Source organism: Budorcas taxicolor, chromosome 8, assembly GCF_023091745.1.
Source record: "Budorcas taxicolor isolate Tak-1 chromosome 8, Takin1.1, whole genome shotgun sequence".
NCBI lineage: Eukaryota > Metazoa > Chordata > Mammalia > Artiodactyla > Bovidae > Budorcas > Budorcas taxicolor.
The window spans coordinates 79,277,231-79,299,384 of NC_068917.1; the positions used below are offsets into that span (position 1 = coordinate 79,277,231).

At 41.8% G+C, this 22,154-nt stretch overlaps 1 protein-coding gene across 1 annotated transcript in view; it reads right to left on the reverse strand.

Moving 5' to 3' along the window:
* Positions 1-22,154, reverse strand: part of FRMD3 (FERM domain containing 3) — a 345,648-nt gene that overhangs the window by 183,226 nt on the left and 140,268 nt on the right. Inside the window, exon 2 of the mRNA XM_052644654.1 lies at positions 3,812-3,916. Within this exon, the coding sequence (XP_052500614.1) occupies positions 3,812-3,916 (105 nt within the window). The remainder of the gene's footprint in view (positions 1-3,811; positions 3,917-22,154) is intronic.

A 22,154-nucleotide genomic window follows, 5' to 3' on the forward strand; every position in this document is an offset into this window, starting at 1 on the left:
CAAGGTCTGAGAGCTAGGTGTGCTCATTTCTACTGTGGTATCACTGCCTCTAAGCCAGCTCCGTGGATGGAACTTGGAAATATACGTATACATACTAGCTATCCACCTTAATACACATACATATTTATTTCTGTATTTATCTCTGTATATTTAAGAACATGAATTCATATTTATATCTGAGTCTAATTCGAAAGGCTTTGCTTATTAATGTTTTATTCAGAATGTCCCCACTGAGAGGGTTAAGAGGGACAAAAAAGGCTTATGCATTTAAGTGGTATCCAGTTATTGTCTAAGCCAAGGGTCAGCAAACTATGGCCAATTGTCTTTTTTGTGAAATACTTTCATTGGAGAAAGTTTTACTGGAACACACACACATCCACTAATTTAGGTACTGTCTACGGCCGCTTTCCATTAGAATTTAATTATTTAGGAACTGCAACAAAAGTTTTATCAGTCACAAAGCTGGAAATATTTTCTGTATAGCCCTTTACAAAAAGGATTCACAGGTTCCTAATCTAGGCTGTGTTTCAAATTTTCACTTGAGAGATAAAATGGAAATAGTGTGGTTTTAAATCCCATTCTTCCTTCTACAATTACTAGCCGTAATTGTATCTCTGGGCCTCAGTTTCCCCCTTTTGGGGGGAAGACTAAAGACCATATGAGTAAATTTCCTTACATATGATAAATGCTCAACTAGGACGTGAATCTGAGTGAACTCCGGGAGTTGGTGATGGACAGGGAGGCCTGGCGTGCTGCGATTCATGGGGTCGCAAAGAGTCGGACACGACTGAGCAACTGAACTGAACTGAACTGAATGGTAGCTAGAATTACTTCAGCAGGTAGGCTGTTAATTTTGTATAAAAATAATTTTCAGCAGTGGTTAGATGACTGATGTTGTTCATAGAGTCTGTGTGGCCAGGGGAACTCTGAACCATAATTCTAAATTCAAGTACTTACTTCATCACTTGTTACCCTTAGGGCCGGTAAGTAACAAATGTTTTTGAGCCGGTTTCTCTTTCCATGGGGCTTCCCAGGTGGCGCTAGTGGTAAAGAATCCACCTGCCAATGCAGGAGACGCAAGAGACGTAGGTTCGAACTCTCTCCATACAAGAGTAAGTAATATCTTCATAGGCCATAAGAAATTATGTCTATGAATGTCTTTATGCCATAGTCTCCAACACTGGTCAGAAGTCAAAGCTAGGATGGCTGCATCAAAATTAGAATCAAGATGAATTAAAATACCTTTTCCTGGCCCTAGCCTCAGGAATTCTGATTCAGGGGGTCTAGAATAAGGTCCATACTAACCGATTTTAGCAAACACCTAAACTGACTTAGTTGCAGGGCTAGTCTGGGAGTCACTGTTACTCAATAGTAAACACCATACACATCCCCTCTGTGATCTCATAGCAGTCCCGCATCCTCACAGTGTCCTGCCACCTTCCTCTTACTCAGGTAAATACTTGGTTCATTCAAGGGTTCCTGCAAGTGCTACAGGAAACCAAAATCTCCTTCTTCTGAGCCACTGCCTTATATCCCTTTATAGAAGGTTAGGTCCTACTGAAATGCAAATAAGATTCTCCATGTTTCAGAAAACTAATCTATCCCTTCAATATCCTCCTCCTTTACAAAAATACACTTTGTGAGCCTCTCCATCACTGTATAAGGTCAGTAAACACAAAACCAAGAACCAGGAGGGGAAAAAGAAATAAGAAGATGACCAGGGCCACGGGTAAGGAGGAGAGCAAATTAAAAAGGGTAGTCACCCTCAGCTGATCCCTTCACACACTGCCATGCTTATCAGTAGGGCAGGGTAAGAACATAGACTGGAGCAGATACAGCGCCTTTTTATGCATAGCTGGGACTCATGCAGGAATGAGAAGCCCTAGGTGGTAGGAGCTTGGATGGAGATTCCTGGGGTCTTTTCTTTTCTTTTTTTAAAATTTTTATTTTTACTTTATTTTACTTTACAATCCTGTATTGGTTTTGCCATACATTGACATGAATCCACCACGGATGTACATGCAATCCCAAACATGAACCCCCCTCCCACCTCCCTCCCCACAACATCCCTCTGGGTCATCCCCGTGCACCAGCCCCAAGCATGCTGTATCCTGCGTCGGACATAGACTGGTGATTCGATTCTTACATGATAGTATACATGTTTCAATGCCATTCTCCCAAATCATCCCACCCTCTCCCTCTCCCTCTCCCTCTGAGTCCAAAAGTCCGCTATACACATCTGTGTCTTTTTTGCTGTCTTGCATACAGGGTCATCATTGCCATCTTTCTAAATTCCATATATATGTGTTAGTATACTGTATTGGTGTTTTTCTTTCTGGCTTACTTCACTCTGTATAATCGGCTCCAGTTTCATCCATCTCATCAGAACTGATTCAAATGTATTCTTTTTAACGGCTGAGTAATACTCCATTGTGTATACGTACCACAGCTTTCTTATCCATTCATCTGCTGATGGACATCTAGGTTGTTTCCATGTCCTGGCTATTATAAACAGTGCTGCGATGAACATTGGGGTACATGTGTCTCTTTCAATTCTGGTTTCCTTGGTGTGTATGCCCAGCAGTGGGATTGCTGGGTCATATGGCAGTTCTATTTGCAATTTTTTAAGGAATCTCCACACTGTTTTCCATAGTGGTTGTACTAGTTTGCATTTCCTGGGGTCTTTTCAATGTGAGGGACACATATCACTGTGAGTTTGGCAGATGTCGTACCTGAACACTCTTAGAGTGGTACCCCCGCTCAAAAGGCAAGACTACTCATGCACCAACAGAGGCCATGAAGGATATATGTGTCCAGGAATAGGAATACAATATGCTCAGTCACTCAGTTGTGTCTGACTCTTTGTGACCCCATGGACTGTAGCCTGACAGGCTCCTCTGTCCATGGGATTCTCCAGGCAAAAATACTGGAGTGGGTTGCCATTTCCTACTCCAAGAAATACAATGGGGGCTGTCAAATTTGGTGGTTCCTAAGGAGAAAGCTTTCAAAGTAACTTTTGGGCTTCTCTGGTGGCTCAGATGGTAAAGAATCTGCTTGTAATGCAGGAGACCCAGGTTCCATCCCTGTCTCAGGAAGATCCCCTGAAGGAGGAAGTGGCAGCCCACTCCAGTATTCCTGCCTGGAGAATCCCATGCACAGAGGAGTCCGGTAGGCTACAGTCCATGGGGTCACAAAGAGTCAGACACACAACTGAACAACTAACACTTTTCAAAGTAACTTTACCCATAATCTGCCAAAGTTTTTTTTTTTTTAATTGAGGCAATGCTCATTAACATAACAGTTGAAAGTATATATTTTAGGTGGTATTTAAAACACTCACAATGGCGTATATCTATCATTTCTATCAAGTGTCAAACATTTTCATCACCCTAAAAGAAAACCTCGTGCCCATCAGGCAATCACTTCCTTGTTCCCTGCTCTAACAATGGCTTTTTATAGTGAAAGGTGGCTTTTTCTTTATAATAAGATACTGTCTGAGAAGCTTCGGCAAACTCTAGGTTCAAAGGGCACAAGAACATTCTCTCTTCAGTCAGGTGGGAGCAGCTTTCTGGAAAGACCTAAGGTTAAATTTCCCTTCCCCCTGCCTCAATAAGTCCAGTGAGAACAGTGCCAAACTCATATACTCTTATACACACACAGACATATATACACATGCCCCAGGCTGGTCAATAACCATGTGATCAATAATTATGAGATCAAATGCATCACAATTGCTCTAAGAAGAACCTACTCAGCACCCTCAAAGGCTGAGTCCCCCCCCAAGTGGATCTAGATGATGGTCAGCTCTTACCCGCTGCTTCTCTGGGTCCACATAACGAATGCCAAAGTAGTCCTTCTCCAGCAAACTGTAGTAGTTGCAGATGTGGTCAATAAGAAACTGCCCTTTGGTCTCCCTCTGCAAAAGAAGCACGTTTATGTTTCAGTCAGAGCTTGCCTTGTACTTCCATGTCTAACATGTGCCTCATTCACTCCCATAGGGCTGCATGTACAGAAATCAATTCACTCATTCCAGTCTCTGGAGCCGGGCTTCCAAACTCGAGTGCAATCCACAGTGAGAAATTCATTTTCACACTGTGAGTCATTTTATACACACACACACACACACACACACACACACACACACACACATGAAACCAAAGGGACACCAAAAAAGGAACCAAAAGAACACCAAACAACACCCTGCATAGATGCAGCACATCTGACTATTTGATTCTAGCATTGCCATTTACTTTCTAGAATGCTATTAATGATTTAGAACACTGATTTCAGAGCTCAGTGCCTAGTAGAGATCCATAGTTTACAAAACCACACACAATTCCACATACTACACATCTGGCTGCTTGCTCCAACTGCTCTGTAGTATCCATTCATTCACTCTTCACAATAGCCCTACAAGGAAGGTCCCCATTTTATATTTAAAGAGAGGTTAAGTGGCTTGCCCAAAGTCACAAAATATGTACGGAGCAAAGCAGGATTTGACCTAGACCACCAGGCTGCAGAATCTGGGCTCTGTGTCATTTTGCCTTTCTAGAGCATTGGTGAACCTACTGGGACTCTGCTAGAACACAGGGTCTAGATGGTAAGGAAATGCAATGAATGTATCAGTGGAACCACCCCAATTCCCATCAGGGAAGGTGGACGCCTCACAGACGTCACACCCATAAATCAACATACAAAAGCATGTGGTAGATCAGGGTTTGGGGGGGAAGACCAGGACTGGGATTCAGAGACAGGTCTGGGTGACCTTGAGCAAACTTCCCAGCTGTCTCCACATCAGTAAAATGAGTTGGTTGGAATAGATTCTAAATTGGCTAGATGATTTTTCCCTCTAAAGTTCTATGAGTAAGAGACATATCAGCCAAATCTGATTAAGATAAATATTACAACAAAACTCCTTAATAGAAAGGACTCTTCCAAGCCCTCATCAGGATATTTGATAACTTTCTGCTTCAATCAAAGTCGCTGACAGACCCATGGAGTGTTGTAGGGATGGAATGTGACCTACAAAAGTAAATGAAGAAATCAGAGACCTTAAGTGAGCCACTCTTCCAATCCACTTTAAAACAATTTCGGAAGATTGGTTTGGTCTATGCTACATGATTATTTTTTCATTAGAAACCACTACCACCAGATGAAGAAGTCATTCACTGGCCTGGGATGCAGTGCACTGAACAGAGTATTAGTGCTTATAAGCATATACTGATTTGAAGCCTCAATTTTCCTGAAATCGCTTTTGAGTATAAATTTGGATGAGCTTTTAACCTTTTCTTTCTTTCTAACAGAACCCATTTGATGCAGCTCAAAAGGGACAAAACATCAAAATGGATAGATTTCTGTAATAGTTTTTAAACCAGGAGGCTCAAATGACAAGCTATATCTGATGACAACTACATTTGATGTCCAGAATATAATCAATGGATATAGTACCTTTCAGAGATTTATTCTGCAACCTGTCCATCTTAGATGCAGCTTTAGGATCAAGTCACCGAACATAACACAAGTTAATCATTCTATGATTAGATTGCGAAGCTCTCCACAGCAGAATTTACTATGGTGGACTACCCCCAACATATGCGAGACACACAAGACCTGTGGGTTAAGGCAATGCCTTGTAATGATGGGGGATTGAACAGGCCTTGATTGTGCAAGACAGCTACTGCTAGCATTGTGCCCTGAAGAAGTAGTACTCCAAAGCACAACAAAGATGTTTTTTAATGATTAAGCACAGCAACCAATATATACTCTAAAGCAATATCTCTGACTACTTAAGAACCTTGAGAGAAGGAAACTCCACTGCAGACAATGTACTGACTGGATAATACATCTGCATCAGAAACAGGGATCAACGCCTCCCGCCAAAGCAGATGAGGCCAGTTCCCATGGGTCTAGGCTTCCACGTGGATTCCAGGTCTGTGCTCCTCAGAGCACCACTCTCAGTCCAGCAATATTGTAGCAAACTCAGCCTGACTTAGGAGGGAGCTTGTTGGAAACACAGAATTCCAGGCACTGTCCTAGACCAAGTGAACCTAACCTACACTTCAGTAAGATCTCTCGGTTATTCATACACTCATTCAAGTTTGAGAAGCACTGGTCTAGAGAACTTTTCCCAATATGCTGCTGCTGCTAAGTCACGTCAGTCGTGTCCGATTCTGTGCGACCCCATAGACGGCAGCCCACCAGGCTCCCCCGTCCCTGGGAAGAGTGTAAAAATTGTATCTGTATCCAGAAGGTACATTTTTTTCTCAAGAGGAAAAAAAATGCCCATTTTCCCCTGTGAATTGTCTATTACTCAGTCAGAAAGATCAAAGATTTTTCCAGCCTAGAGAACAGAAACTGCCCAGAATCTGAAACAGAAACAGAATCTGCAGGCTGTCAGCCAATCTCATCATCCCTAGATGCTCTGTGTTGCTTCCTCATGCCAAGGAAGCCAGTTTACATCTTCATGTTCTGCTCTGTTCCACTCCTGCCTGGAGAGCATGACAATGCTCTGAAGTCATGGAAATTCCTATCAGTCTCATTTTTGTGCATGAAGCCCAGCACTTGCCTAAACAAAAAGACCACCTGGACCCAGTATTAAGAGTTGGAAAAGTTTGTTTGGGGATCAGTAATGCAAGGGTGTAGAAGTCCAGTGGCCAGTCCCACACACCTCACTTCAGCGAATGAGCTTAGGGGTGATCGCTGGTTCTACTCCACACCTCTCACCCCTAGAACTCTGGTGAATGACTCAGACCTTCCATTGGTTTCCTCCTGAGGTTTCTGATAGTAGAGGCCATTAATCACACTCTTAGTGTCTACCTAAGCCAGTGTCTAGCACACTGAGTGTTACTGAATCAAAAAACGAGGCACTGCTTTCTCTCATGGAAAACCTAGGTTCTGGAAACTAACAGCGAGTCTCAGGCAAGATACCTAGTTCTATTTTTAGAGATTCTTCAAACATAGTAGAATTAGTTGACTTTCACCCTAATCCTTCAAGGTCTACACAGAGAAGTGGTTACCAAGGATTTCAAGTATTAATATCAAGACTTCTTTTTAATGTCAAAATTTCGTTGATTCTCCCACAAGATAGCAGTTATATTTTTAGTACCAACTGAAGAGTAAATAAAAATCAGCTAGCTTCCTAAGAGCTGTTACACAAGTTGTGATTTATTAATCACAACAGCATTTCACACATGTGGAGAACAATAGGGCACAAATGTGTGAGCAGGGTCTTCTACAAAGGTCAGTAGGATGTTATGGTCCACATCTCAAGAAAGCACTTGAAATACAGACTTTTGATGCCCTCTCTAAATGAAGTTATATAGTCTCGGGGTTGAAAGAATAATCTGTTTACCATACACAAACTCGCATCCCAAAACGTCCACACAACCAATAGTGCACTGTGAATTGATACTTACCAAGACTATCCTAAAGTATTGTAAATATTGTTGTTTAACATTTTTGTATGCACTATGCTCAGTTGCTCAGTCATGTCTGACTCTGTGACCCCATGGACTGCAGCCCGCCAGGCTTCTCTGTCCATGGGACTCTCCAGGCAAGAATACTGGAGTGGGTTGCCATGCTCTCCTCCAGGGGATCTTCCCAACCCAGGGATCGCAAGCACATCTCTTGCGTCTCCTGCATTGGCAAGTGGATTCTTTCTTTACCACATTTTTAGTGTGTTAAAAATCTAAACCAATCGAGTCAAGGTGTGGTCTATGGACTTGCTAGAATGTAGAATCTTTGTTACTGGGCCATCATAAGTGCAGACATTACAGTAATTTATTGTACTGTGTTTTCTACAAGTATTGTTCAAAATCAGATTGGGGGAACAAGATCCAGTACTAGTTTCTCACCAGAGTTTAACACACTGACCTAAACCAGGCTGCCATGTTTGAGGGTTTGGTGTGGGGTCTCTTTATACCAAGAGCCTCAAACAGTGAAGGGGGCTGGGCCCTGTCTCCACCTCCTCTGTCCATTTTTTTGACAATCTTTATTTTGCATGTGATCCCTGAACTTCTTCCAGTAATCCCACAATATCTCAGGGTTCTCTTTTCACAGATTAGAAAAGAACCTAATTTTCACATTCAAAAACTAGACTATTTTTCAGAAAATCCCTCTCTCCTCCTCACCTCAAAGTTTGTACTAGAAAGCCTTAAGTCATGAAATCTCTGAGACTTAGTTTCTTCTTGCATGAAAGGGGAATAACAATGATAACTCCCAAATCTACCCCACCAGGTTAATTTGAGGCTCATTCACATATTTGTTAAACATCTGTCATACAACATGCATTGGGATAGGAATTAGAGAAAAATAATGAGCAAAACACAATCTATAACCTCACAGACCTTAAAAATCTGTGGTTTGTAAAACATGAAAGCATTTTTGCAAACTGTAAAGCACTATACCAATGTAGGATATCATTACTACTAATAATAATATACAAGGAAGTTAAGAGAAATTGTATTCACTTCTGAGAATTGGCCTCTATGGGAGAAAAACTGAACAAAGAGACAAATAACTTTTTTTTTTTTTTTTCTTAACTCCTTGTCTTCAGTTGCTGATGATGCATTTACTTCAACTCCCTGGTTCAATGACAAGGTTAAAACAACAATATATTTGTGCTTAAAGAAAAAGAACATGAAAAATCCACTGACTAAATCAGCCATGGCTTGTCTTCAGTGAAAAAGTATGGCAGATTTCAACCCCTAATTCTTAAAACTTCAGGTCAAGGTTTTTGTTTTGCTGAAGAATTCCTTTTTATATAAAATTTTAAAATGTTATTGAAATATAGTTGATTTACAATATTATGTTAGTTTCACATGTAAATCAAAGTGATTCCGTTATACATATGTATATTCAAGACATTTTGCTACCTTTTAGATATTGGTTAAATGAGGAAAAGAGTACCAACCCCCAAAATACTTAATGTGTTGCTATAAACCAATATTCAGGGTTTGAATAGGTAACTTCAGGAATGAAGGTATGAACATAACAATGATAATTACTATATACTGAACACTTACTGTACCCCAAGAACTGTGGTACATACATTTAATCTCCTAATAACAGGTAGATTAACAGGTAACTCATGTTCTCCCCATGTCACAGATTTTTTAAATGGACTCAGAAAAGTTGTTTGTGTGTCAAACCCAGGTCCAACATGCCTAAGCAGTTGTAGGAACCCAGTTTGCAATATTCCCCCTTTCCTGTATGTACAGACAGAAGAAAACAATGGTATGAGGATTAGGGAACAGTATCAAGTGTCCCAGTTACTAGAATTTGGACCCTGGTAGGAAGAAGCACTGGGTTATTGACCATTATCCCAGATTTAGAGAGAGGCAGTTTTATAAAATACAAACCATATTAGCATAGACGTCAACAGGCTAATTGCCCAGCACTGATACACCCCTTTGTCTTTCCTAAAAGGACCCAGATTTTGTTCAGTTCAGGCATGCACATGCATGTGTATAAACGTTATATGCAAACACAAGTGGACACAAAGAACATGAGCCTCAGGAAACCTTAAGTCACTATTACCTTCTGGACTCAAGCTGAGTTAGTGAAAGGGTTTTCACACCTCCCTTATCTGATTGTTCAGGAAAAGACACGTGACCTAGTTTAGGCCAATGAGACCTGAGGAGCAATTGACTGACGTTTCTGAGATAGTTCGCACTTGCTCTTCTGAAAGAGCTTATGGAAGAGACTTTCTGAGGCCGGGAACTGCTGCAGCCATTTTGAAACTAAACTATTTACAAGGAAAGTGGAGCTTGTGTTTGCAGATCAATCAGGAAGCTCACCCTAAGTGAGAATATCCAAGGATGCCAACAACTTTCCTTGTTGTTTCTGACAGTATAAGTTGATCTTTCTGCTTAGCATGCTCAACATGTTGCCTCTGGTGAGAAGGTAAACCAGTGCCTCAAGACAAGCAGAAGAGCACGAGGAGAATGACAGTACGGATGTGAAACACAGTCAGAGGTTACTGACTAAAGAACCAGAGTTAAGTCCATCTACCAACAGGTTCTATTTGGCCAGCATGGTGTTTTTGTGTCTTTAAACTGGGAGACTGCATATGATATCTGGATGCTGGCTGCTCTTGAAAAGGTAGAGGGTCTGGAAGGTTTGCTCAGCTCAGGATCACTGCCTCTTCTATGGTGGGGGAACCCTGCAATCTACGACATTTCCACGTATCGTCACCTAGTCTTCCACTTCCCTCACTTCTCTAGTTCAGTTCAGTTCAGTCGCTCAGTCTTGTCCAACTCTTTGCGACCCCATGAATTGCAGCACGCCAGGCCTTCCTGTCCATCACCAACTCCCGGAGTTCACTCAAACTCACATCCATCGAGTCAGTGATGCCATCCAGCCATCTCATCCTCTGTTGTCCCCTTCTCCTGCCCCTCAATCCCTCCCAGCATCAGAGTCTTTTCCAATGAGTCAACTCTTCGCATGAGGTAGCCAAAGTACTGGAGTTTCAGCTTTAGCATCATTCCTTCCAAAGAAATCCCAGGGCTGATCTCCTTCAGAATGCACTGGTTGGATCTCCTTGCAGTCCAAGGGACTCTCAAGAGTCTTCTCCAACACCACAGACTGGAAAAGGTCAGTTTTCATTCCAATCCCAAAGAAAGGCAATGCCAAAGAATGCTCAAGCTACCACACAATTGCACTCATCTCACACGCTAGTAAAGTAATGCTCAAAATTCTCCAAGCCAGGCTTCAGCAATATGTGAACCATGAAATTCCAGATGTTCACTTCTCTAACCCCTAGAGAAATGTGTTTACAACCCTAATCTGAGGCAAACTAGAGGCTTTTGAAAGGGTTCCTTGAAAGAATTTTCCTTTAACTAAGAAGCATCCTCATAGCCAGAAAAAGTCCTCAGTGGACACAGCTTTGAGCTGCCCTCTGAAGCTGTCCAGCCACTGAAGTTCTAGGACCTTTGGAGGGAAGAAGGGCCCAAGACAGGCCAGACTGTAGGGAGGATCACTAAGATGAGGGGAACAGGCAGTGGTCTGAAGAATCTGAAGCACAGACCAGAACACTGGAAACAGTTCATTTGGTGGCTGGCACCCCAGGAACCCTCTCTGACAAACAGAAGTGGGGCTGCCAGACCTAGTTTTCTAGTAATAAAGGTTGTGAGTTTCCTGTTCAAAGGGCCCTTTTGTTTGGAACTCTTCACTTGCTGGAGCTGCTCTTGAGAAGGGGTGGCCCCTGTGTCTGCACGTATAGGGAAGAGCAGCTTGGTCTCTGCTGGGTCTTCCACCTGGGAAGGAAGAATCCAATTCCCATGCGGATACCTAGAGACTCCAAATGGGGCTTCTAGACAATGGTGAGGCCCAAAACAGCAACTGCATACTCAGTTTGCTGCCAGGAGCATGTCTTCTGGGCTTCCCAGGTGGTGCTAGTGATAAAGAACATGTCAATGCAGGAGACTAAGAGACGTGGGTTCAATCCCTGGGTCAGGAAGACTTCCCTAGGGGAAGGCATGGCAACCCACGCCAATATTCTTGCCTGGAGAATCCAATGGACAGAGGAGCCTGGTGGGCTACAATCCATGGGGTCACAAAGAGTCAGACACAACTGAAGTTACTTAGCATGCATGCGTGTGTGTCTTCTAGGAACAGACGGTTACATTTCTTGCATGAATTAAGAGCCTCAATCCATTCACTTTCATTGGCAGATAAATGAAAGATAGAACTAGAAAACTGGCAAACTGAATAGTTCTGCTTCTATTGTGAAGAATAAGCATTTGTTGATTTAAGAAAGATTACGGTGTGATTGAATAACATAAAAAATGCTCTGTTTATATCTATGCTTAAAAAGTTCAACTGTATTTGTGTAAATTCATACATTTTGTTTGGGAGACACCTCGGCTTTAACCAAAACAGAGTATCGTGTTAGAAAGGAATTAGCTTTTATAATTGGAATTTAAATAGCAAGTGATATATCACTTTGTTAATTGTTCCTTCCTATTGCAGCCAGTAACTGGTATTTAATATCTGGCTGGAACATATATTCAGAAAATTGTATCATCCTCAGACAGTGAGGAAAGAAGTAATATTAAGGCTGTTTAAATGAAGAGAAATTTAAAGGAAAACAAGTATAGAGGAATCTCTCATGGGTCAACCTGTGGTTCTCAAACAGAAATTAAAAGTTTTTCATTTATGTTATTCTTTTCAGAAATATAAAAGGTAAAACCAAGGTTTCAAGAAGCTGAAGACCTAACTCTGAATATTTATCTCCTTCATAGTAATAATCAGCATATTATGGCTAATATAATTAGGAAAATATAGGCTAGATTGATTAAAGGCATTTTTGTAAACAATACATATTTATAATGTGGGAGAAGGGAGGGCATAGTTATGACTGTAGCAGTGACCTAAAAGCTAGAAAATAACAAAACAAATACCAAGCCAGACATTTACTGGGGAAAAAAACAACTGCCTGAAAATGAGTATCTGGCTAAAAGTAAAGGTCAGACAAAAGTGGCCACCTAGACCCACCAGGGTCTTTGGTAGAGAGTCAAAACCCACTAGCTCAGTTCTGTGGTAGCCTCTACACTCTCTGAGGAAACAGAAATATACTGCCATCCTCGCAGCTAGTAGCGTACTTGTATCAAGGCTGGGGAAGATAAAGGGGTCCCATGGAAGAAATAAAACTGCACCCACAAGAAGATAAAGCCACCGGGACAGGTTGGCCACTCACTCCACTGCCCGGGTCCTCAATGGTGTCTTCTGAAGGGAGACCAAGGTGACTGCCAGAGTGGTTTAGTCAGTCATGGTTCCATCTATTCGTTTTTCTTCTGAGTGTTTCCCACCTCAGTTATCTCTCCAGTGTTCAACAGCTGCCATCCTAAAGGATGGGCTGTGTGTCTGCACTGAGTCAGAGGGCTGTCTCTCTTCTGACTGGCACATAGATCCGCTCCAATGTTTGAGGAATCATATTTGATGTGTTCACTGTTCTTAGCGATTTCTACCACTGCCCAATACTCAAAAGGTTTTTTCTTCCCCATCTTTTACTCTTCTTCCTGTTTCAGAGTTTAGTGTCACTGTCAGCCCCAATTTTTAAGGGCACTCACCTCTGAATGAGTGCTCTGGGAGTTGGTGATGGACAGGGAAGCCTGGCATGCTACAGTCCATGGGGTTGCGAAGAGCTGGACACAACTGAGCTACTGAACTGAACCTCTGAATGATTTTAGAGTTTTCCAATTCCAGTCCTTTCCACAATTTCAAAAAGTGTTTTGTTGTGTTTTTGTTTCTGTTTTTGTTTTTTTTATCTCAAGCTAAGGAATCCAAGGTTCAGAAAGTATAATTAACTTATTCAGGGTCAACACAGCTAGAAAGTAGCAAAGTCAATATTTAAAACCAAGTCTGCTTGATTTGGTTATTATAGCCAATGATTAAAGATGAAATGATTCTTCACTGGATAAAGAACATCTGCAAAACAGCTAACATCATACTTAACAGAGAAAAACTAGATGCTTTAAGCCAAAGCTAACATCATACTTAACTGAGAGAAACTAGATGCTGCCTCACTAAGATCAGATACAGGCAAGGACAGCCACCTCATTACTTCTAAAACATCATCTTGAAAGTTCTAGTTAATGCAGTAAGAAGGAAATAAAAGACAACTAAAATCTGGTGCAGCCAAATAAATAAAAGAAGTAAATGAAAGGCAGACAGATTGGGAAGGAGGCAATAAAACTGTCTCTATTTGAAGATTACATGATTGTCTTTGTAGAAAACCCAAAAGAACAGACAAAAGAAAATTTCCTTGAACTAAAAAGTAATTATAGCAAGCTTGCAGGATACAAAGCAAAATATACAAAAGTGAATTGTGGGCTTCCCTGGTGGTCCAGAGGTTAAGAATCCACCTTACAATGCAGGGGACACTGGTTTGATCCCTAGTCTGGGAAGATCCCACATGCTGCAGGGCAACTAAGCCTGTGTGTTGCAACTACTGAGCCCACATGCAGCAACTACTAAAGCCCGCACACTGTAAACCTGTGCTCTACAAGAGAAGCCACAGCCATGAGAAGCTCACACACCACAACTAGAGTAGCTCCTGTTCTCCACAACTAGAGAGTTTCATTGCGTGCAACAATGAAAACCCAGCACAGCCCCCTAAAAGTGAATTGCTTTCCTATATATTAGCAAAGAACAACTGTAAGTTGAAATTGAAAACAGCACCATTTACATTACACCAAAAATATTAAACACACTGGTACAAATGTATACAAAATCTATGTGAGGAAAACTATGAAATTCTGATGAAAGAAGCAAAAGAATATCTGACTAAATGGAGAGCTATTCCATGTTCAGGCAGATAAGACTCTATATTGTCAAGATGTCAGTTCTTCCCAACTTGAACTACAGATTCAGTTCAGTTCAGTTGCTCAGTCGTGTCCAACTCTTTGCGACCCCATGAATCACAGCACGCCAGGCCTCCCTGTCCATCACCAACTCCCGGAGTTCACTCAAACTCACCTCCATCGAGTCGGTGATGCCATCCAGCCATCTCATCCTCTGTCGTCCCCTTCTCCTCCTGCCCCCAATCCCTTCTAGCTTCAGTCTTTTCCAGTGAGTCAACTTTTCGCATGAGGTGGCCAAAGTACTGGAGTTTCAGCTTTAGCATCATTTCTTCCAAAGAACACAATTTCATTCCTTTGTGTATGTCAACAATCCGATTCTAATGTTATTACAGAAAGGGGAAAAGATCCAGAATGGCCAATACAATATTGATGAAGAGCAAAGTCAGAGGACTGGCACTACTCAACTCCAAGACTTAGTATAAAGTTTCAGTGATCAAGACAGTGTGCTATTGGCAGGGTAATTGACAAATAAAGCAGAGACCAGAATAAAGAGCCCATAACAGCAGAGCCCAGAAATAGACACACACAAATAGAGTAAACTAGCCTTTGACAAAGGAGCAAAGACAGTTCAACTGAGAAATGAAAGTCTTTTCATTTGTTCTAGCACAAATGGTGCTAGAACAACTAGAAATACACATGCAAAAAAAAAAAAAAAAAGAATCCGGATGCAGACCTTACACCTTTAAAAAAATTAACTCAAAGTGGATTATAGACCTACATGTAAACCACAAAACTATAAAACCCCCAGAAGGAAATATAGGACAAAATCTAGGTGACCTGGGGTTTCAGTGGCTTTTCATATACAATCCAAAAAGCACAACTGATGACAGAAAAAAAATTGATAAGTTGGACTTCATTAAAATTTAAAACATTCATTCTGCAAAAGAAAACTGTTCAGAGAATGAAAAAACAAGCCAAGATTTGAAGTGTTTGTGAAACACATATCTGACAAAGGATTTGTATCCAAAAATACACAAAGCACTCATAATTCAACAATAAATTACAGTTTTAAAAGTGGGCAAAAGACCTTAACAGACAATTCATCAACGAACACATGAAAAGATGCTCCACAACGTATGTCATCACAGAACTGCAGACTGAAACAACAATGAAATACCACCACATACCTATTAGATAGCTAAAATCCAAAACACTGACAACACCAAATACTGACAAGGACGTGGAGCAACAGGAACTCTCATTCACTCCTGACAGAAACATAAAACGGTGCAGTCACTTTGAAAGACAGTTGGCTGTTTCTTACAAAGTTAAATGTAGGCTCAATCCAGTAATTTTACTCCTAGATATTTACCCTGATGAGTAAAAATCTTATGGCCATACAAAAATGTAAACACAAGTGTTTATAGCTGCATTATTCACAATTTCCCCAAATTGGAAGCAACCAAGATGTTCTTCAGTAGACATATGTACTAAAAAATTGGTACATCTATATAATGGGATAATATTCAGTGGTAAAAAGAAATTCGCTTTTAAGCCCTGACATGAAAGAATAAAGTAAAAATCACTCAGTCGTGTCCAACTCTTTGTGACAGCATGGACTGTAGCCTGCCAGGCTCCTCTCTCCATGGAATTCTCCAGACAAGAATACTAGAGTGGGTTGCCATTTCATTCTCCAGGGGATCTTCCCAACCAAGGGATCAAACCCAGGACCTCTGCATTGGCAGGAGGATTCTTTACCATCTGAGCCACCAAGGAAAGGAGACTTAAATGCACATTATTAAGTGAAAGACGCTAGTCTGAAAAGGCTACCTATTATATTGTATACAAATGACATCCTGGAAAAGGCAAAACTATAGAGACAGTAAAAAGATCAGTGGCTACTGACTGTGTGGATCACAATAAACTGTGGAAAATTCTGAAAGAGATGGGAATACCAGACCACCTGACTTGCCTCTTGAGAAACCTATATGCAAGCCAGGAAGCAACAGTTAGAACCGGACATGGAACAACAGACTGGTTCCAAAGAGGAAAAGGAGTACGTCAAGGCTGCATATTCTCACCCTGCTTATTTAACTTCTATGCAGAGTACATCATGAGAAATGCTGGGCTGGAAGAAACACAAGCTGCAATCAAGATTGCCAGGAGAAATATCAATAACCTCAGATATGCAGATGACACCATCCTTATGGCAGAAAGTGAAGAAGAACTAAAGAGCCTCTTGATGAAAGTGAAAGAGGAGAGTGAAAAAGTTGGCTTAAAGCTCAACATTCAGAAAATGAAGATCATGGCATCTGGTCCCATCACTTCATGGCAAATAGATGGGGAAACAGTGGATGACTTTATTTTTCTGGGCTCCAAAATCATTGCAGATGGTGATTGCAGCCATGAAATTAAAAGACACTCCTTGGAAGGAAAGTTATGACCAACCTAGAGAGCATATTAAAAAGCAGAGACATTACTTTGTCAACAAAGATCCATCTAGTGAAGGCTATGGTTTTTCCAGTAGTCATGTGTGGGTATGAGAGTTGGACTATGAAGAAAGCTGAGTACCGAAGAATTGATGCTTTTGAACTGTGGTGTTGGAGAAGACACTTGAGAGTCCCTTGGACTGCAAGGAGATCACACCAGTCCCTCCTAAAGGAGATCAGTCCTGAGTGTTCATTGGAAGGACTGATGCTGAAGCTGAAACTCCAATACTCTGGCCACCTGATGTAAAGAGCTGACTCATTTGAAAAGACCCTGATGCTGGTAAAGATTGAGGGCAGGAGGAGAAGGGGATGACAGAGAATGAGATGGTTGGGTCGCATCATTGACTCAATGGACATGGGTTTGGGTGGACTCCAGGAGTTGGTGATGGACAGGGGGGCCTGGCGTGCTGCGGTTCATGGGGTCGCAAAGAGTCGGACACAATTGAGCGACTGAACTGAACTGAACTAAGGTGGGAGGGAGGAGTGAAGAGGGAGAACATCATCTTAGAGCAGTGAGACTATTCTGTGACACTTAGAGGTGGATTTGTGACATATTTGTCAAAATCTATAGTCTATATAACAAAGTGGAACCCTGATATAAACTAGGGAATTTAGTTAATAAAAATGTATCACTATTGGTTCATCAAGTTAACAAATGTACCACAGTAATTAATGCAAGATGTTAGTAACAGGAGAAACTAGGAGGGGAGGGGATGGTTGTATGGTATCTCTACTTACTCAATTTTTCTGTAAATGTAAAGCTACTCTCCCACTCCAGGACTCTTGCCTGGAAAATCCCATGGACGGAGGAGCCTGGTAGGCTGCGGTCCATGGGGTCGCACAGAGTCGGACACGACTGAAGCAACTTGGCAGCAGCAGCAGCAGCAGCAGCAAAGCTACTCTAAAACAGAGTCTATCAACCTAAAAAGGAAGGAAGGGAAAGGGGGGAGGGAGAAGGGAGGGGAGGAGGAAACCGGCAGAGCACCTCAGGGGATATGAACATAAAACTTGCAACTCGGGAGACTGACTAAGGAAATAAATTTAACAAAATAATCTTGTAATTATCCAGAATAAAATTGAATATAACGATCTCTTTTTCATTATTTAAAGTTGCAAAGGGGAAAAGTACAGCTTTAAGTAATCTCCACTTTGGTAGCTGAGACAAGATTTTAAGCAAAGTGCTTTCAACCTGTCTTCATTAATCAATACTTCCAGAATTTAAGTGCATCTTCACTTAATACCTGCTTTTTCCCTTAGTCTAGCCTATGATCTGCAACATTTGTCTCTCTAACAGGTGTTGTGAAATAGACAGGCCAAGCCCTCTGGGTTTCATGTTGCCCTGAGCCCCAGCATTAGGAGAGCAGGCATGAGCATTACCTCTTCTTCTGAGATTGGAATGGGCAGGAATCTGCTTAGAGACCCCTGAGTGGCTGGCATTGTGGGCCACACTATTTAAATTACTTCAACTAGGCATTTAATTTAATCCACATGAGCCCAAGAGCTAGCTGCTTTTCCATTTTTAGGAGGGGAAAATAAAGCTTAGAGTGATTGAGTAACTTGCCCAAAGTCACACAGCAAGCAAATGGCAAAATTCAGGTTTGAACTCCAGCCTGGAGTTAGTCTGGAAAGGAAAGACCAGAATTACTTAAAGGAGCAATGCTTGCCTGCTACGTCGCTTCAGTCACGTCCGACTCTTTGTGACACTATGGACTGTAGCTCGCCAGGCTCCTCTGTCCATGGGATTCTCCAGGCAAGAATACTGGAGTGGATTGCCATTTCCTCCTCCAGGGGATCTTCCCAACCCAAGGATCAAACCCGAGTCTCTTATGTCTCCTGCTTTGGCAGGAGGGTTCTTACTTTATTTAAAAGGGGAAGAATCATAGGATGTTAGAGTTGAAAGATACTATAGAGAGAATCTGATCCAAACCATTTCAGAAATAGGGAAACTGAGGCTCAGAGAGGTTAAAATGAAATAACTTAGTGTTGGAGCTGAGACTTGAAATCAAGAGTTGGAGTCAAGATATACAATCAAGAATTGGAGCCAAGATATACCAGTGAGGGTAGGCTAGGTTAAGCTGCAGTAACAAAAAATTCCAGGAACCTCCCTGGCAGTCCAGGTTAGGACTCCCCACTTCCACTGCAGGGGGTGCAGGTTCAGTCCATGGCTGGGAACTAGAATCCCACATACTACCTACATGGCCAAAAATATATACAAAATAAAAAAATCACTTCATTAAAAAAAGGCCAACATGTCATTGGGCTAATATCACAAAGGTTTATTTCTTGTCTGCAATACATAGCTGATGCTAATTTGGTAGGGGAGGGCTTTTCTCATCATAGCTTAGGGATTCCAGATGATGAATTCTTCTTGGAAGCAGCTTCAGCAATGACCACAGCAGTGAGAAGGGAATATGGTGAATCCTATGCCTGCTTTGAAACATGTTGCTTCAGTGTGGTGCACACACACACACAGGAATATTCAGTTCAGTTCAGCCGCTCAGTCGTGTCCGACTCTTTGTGACCCCATGAATCGCAGCATGCCAGGCCTCCCTGTCCATCACCAACTCCTGGAGTTCACTCAGACTCACATGCATTGAGTCAGTGATGCCATCCAGACATCTCATCCTCTGTCGCCCCCTTCTTCTCCTGCCTCCAATCCCTCCCAGCATCAGAGTCTTTTCCAATGAGTCAACTCTTCACATGAGGTGGCCAAAGTACTGGAGTTTCAGCTTCAGCATCATTCCTCCCAAAAAAATCCCAGGGCTGATCTCCTTCAGAATGGACTGGTTGGATCTCCTTGTAGTCCAAGGGACTTTCAAGAGTCTTCTCCAACACCACAGTTCAAAAGCATCAATCCTTTGGTGCTCAGCTTTCTTCACAGTCCAACTTTCACATCCATACATGACCACTGGAAAAACCATAGCCTTGACTAGATGGACAGGAATATTACTCAGTCATAAAAAAAGAATAAAATAATGCCATTTGTAGCAACATGGATGAACCTAAAGCAAAGCAAGTCAGCCAGAGGACAAATATCACTTGCTATCACTTATATGTAGAATTTTTTTAAATGATACAAATGAACTTATTTACAAAACAGAAAGAATCACAGAGCTAGAAAACAAATTTATGGTTACAAAAGGGGAAGGGGCAGGGAGAGATAAATTAGGAGTTTAGGATTAGGAGATGCAAGGTACTACATATAAAATAGATAAATTCCTACTGTATAGCACAGGGAACTATATTCAATACCATAAACAATAATGGAAAAGAATTTGAAATATATACATACATATATATAACTGTTTCACATACGTATACATAACTGAATCACTTTGCTGTACACCAGAAACTAACACAGCACTATAAATCAGCTCTTCAATAAAAAGTATGTCACCTCAGCTCATTAGCCAAAGCAAGTTAAAAATCTTGCCTGACTTTAAGACGAGTTATTGCTGTTCAGTCACTAAGTTGTGTTCTACTATTTGTGACCCCATGGACTGCAACATGCCAGGCTGGGAAATGAAATTCCGTGCGCCCATAAGGATGAGAAATGAAACACTTATGAAGAATCCTAATATTTATCACACAAGGGTTGGTATGACAGTTAACTCAATCAGCATAATATGCTAGATTTGCCCTCTGAAAGAGAATTTTTTAAATATTCACCTAGAACTACAGTATTGCCACCAACTTTGCAATCTTCACAAATTTACCTTGGGCACCTCTAACTACTTAAGGAATTCAGTGCCTTTGGAGTCCGAGATTTACCTGGAATCACTAGCCGATCACATTATTTTAAAAATTATGTAAGAATATAGGGCTTTAAGAAAAACATGGCAATAGTGAACTAGCAGCTGCCATTCAAATGCAGGGAGAGCAAAGAGATCATTTCTATTTATGGAATTCTCAAGGTACCCAGGAGCTTAATAAGGAAGATAGACTTCCTCCTGAAATTGCATACAGATATCTACACTGAGCTCAATAGTTTAAAAAAAAGAAAAAAACCCATTCAGGTTCATTATGCATAGATCCCCTTCATGGTCCCTCCCATCTATCTGTCGAGAGCCTTAGGCAGAGGGATCCTCCGGCTTCTGAGACTAATCTGACAAGTCAGATCTTGGTCCATTCAAAAGGGTGAAGGCGAAGGTGAAGTCGCTCAGTCATGTCCGACTCTTTGCGACCCCACGGACTGTAGCCTACCAGGCTCCTCCGTCCAGGGGATTCTCCAGGCAAGCATACTGGAGTGGGTTGCCATTTTCTTCTCCAGGGGATCTTCCCAGCCCAGGGATCGAACCCAGGTCTCCCGCATTGGAGGCAGACGCTTTAACCTCTGATGAGGTAAAGCAGCTGGAACAAGAGTCATTGAATTGTTTCTGGAGAAATTCAAAACCACTTATGTTGTTAGTGAGGCTTTGCTCAGCTTCAGTTCAGTTCAGTTCAGTCGCTCAGTCGTGTCCGATTCTTTGCGACCCCATGAATCGCAGCACGCCAGGCCTCCCTGTCCATCACCATCTCCCGGAGTTCACTCAGACTCACGTCCATCGAGTCGGTGATGCCATCCAGACATCTCACCCTCGGTCGTCCCCTTCTCCTCCTGCCCCCAATTCCTCCCAGCATCAGAGTCTTTTCAATGAGTCAACACTTTGCATGAGGTGGCCAAAGTACTGGAGCTTCAGCTTTAGCATCATTCCTTCCAAAGAAATCCCAGGGTTGATCTCCTTCAGAATGGACTGGTTGGATCTCCTTGCATTCCAAGGGACTCTCAAGAGTCTTCTCCAATACCACAGTTCAAAAGCATCAATTCTTTGGCGCTCAGCCTTCTTCACAGTCCAACTCAGCTTAAGGAAAGACTTTCCCCCATCCAGGCAATTAAAAAAGAAAGAAAACTAAACAAAGGCAAAGAGATGAATTTGGAAGCAGATCATTTACATGTAGCTCTATTACATTCATGGGCGTCGACATGGCTGTCTTCACACCCTACCCGAACACATTTAAGTACTGAAGAGAAATTCAATTCTCCAGAATCTGTTTTCAAGTTACATTTAGGAGAATCCAAGGTCTAACCCACAACAGTTCCCAAACCCTCTTTTGCCTCTCCAAATTTTGCCCTCACGTGCTGTGAAAACTCTTACTCCCAAATTCCCGCTCCATTGCTGAATTAAAGGCTTCATCTTTTATATCCCCATCCCCTTTCTCTCCCCTATTAAGATACATGTTGGTAGCCTTATTCACAACAAGAAATAACTTTTCCTCCCCAGGAGAAAGGAGGAGGGAGAAACTGGGCAGAAGGGCAACTTGAAAGTTCATGCATGCTTAGAACTACAGAAGTGATGAGGCTTTTTTTTTTTCTTTTTTTAAT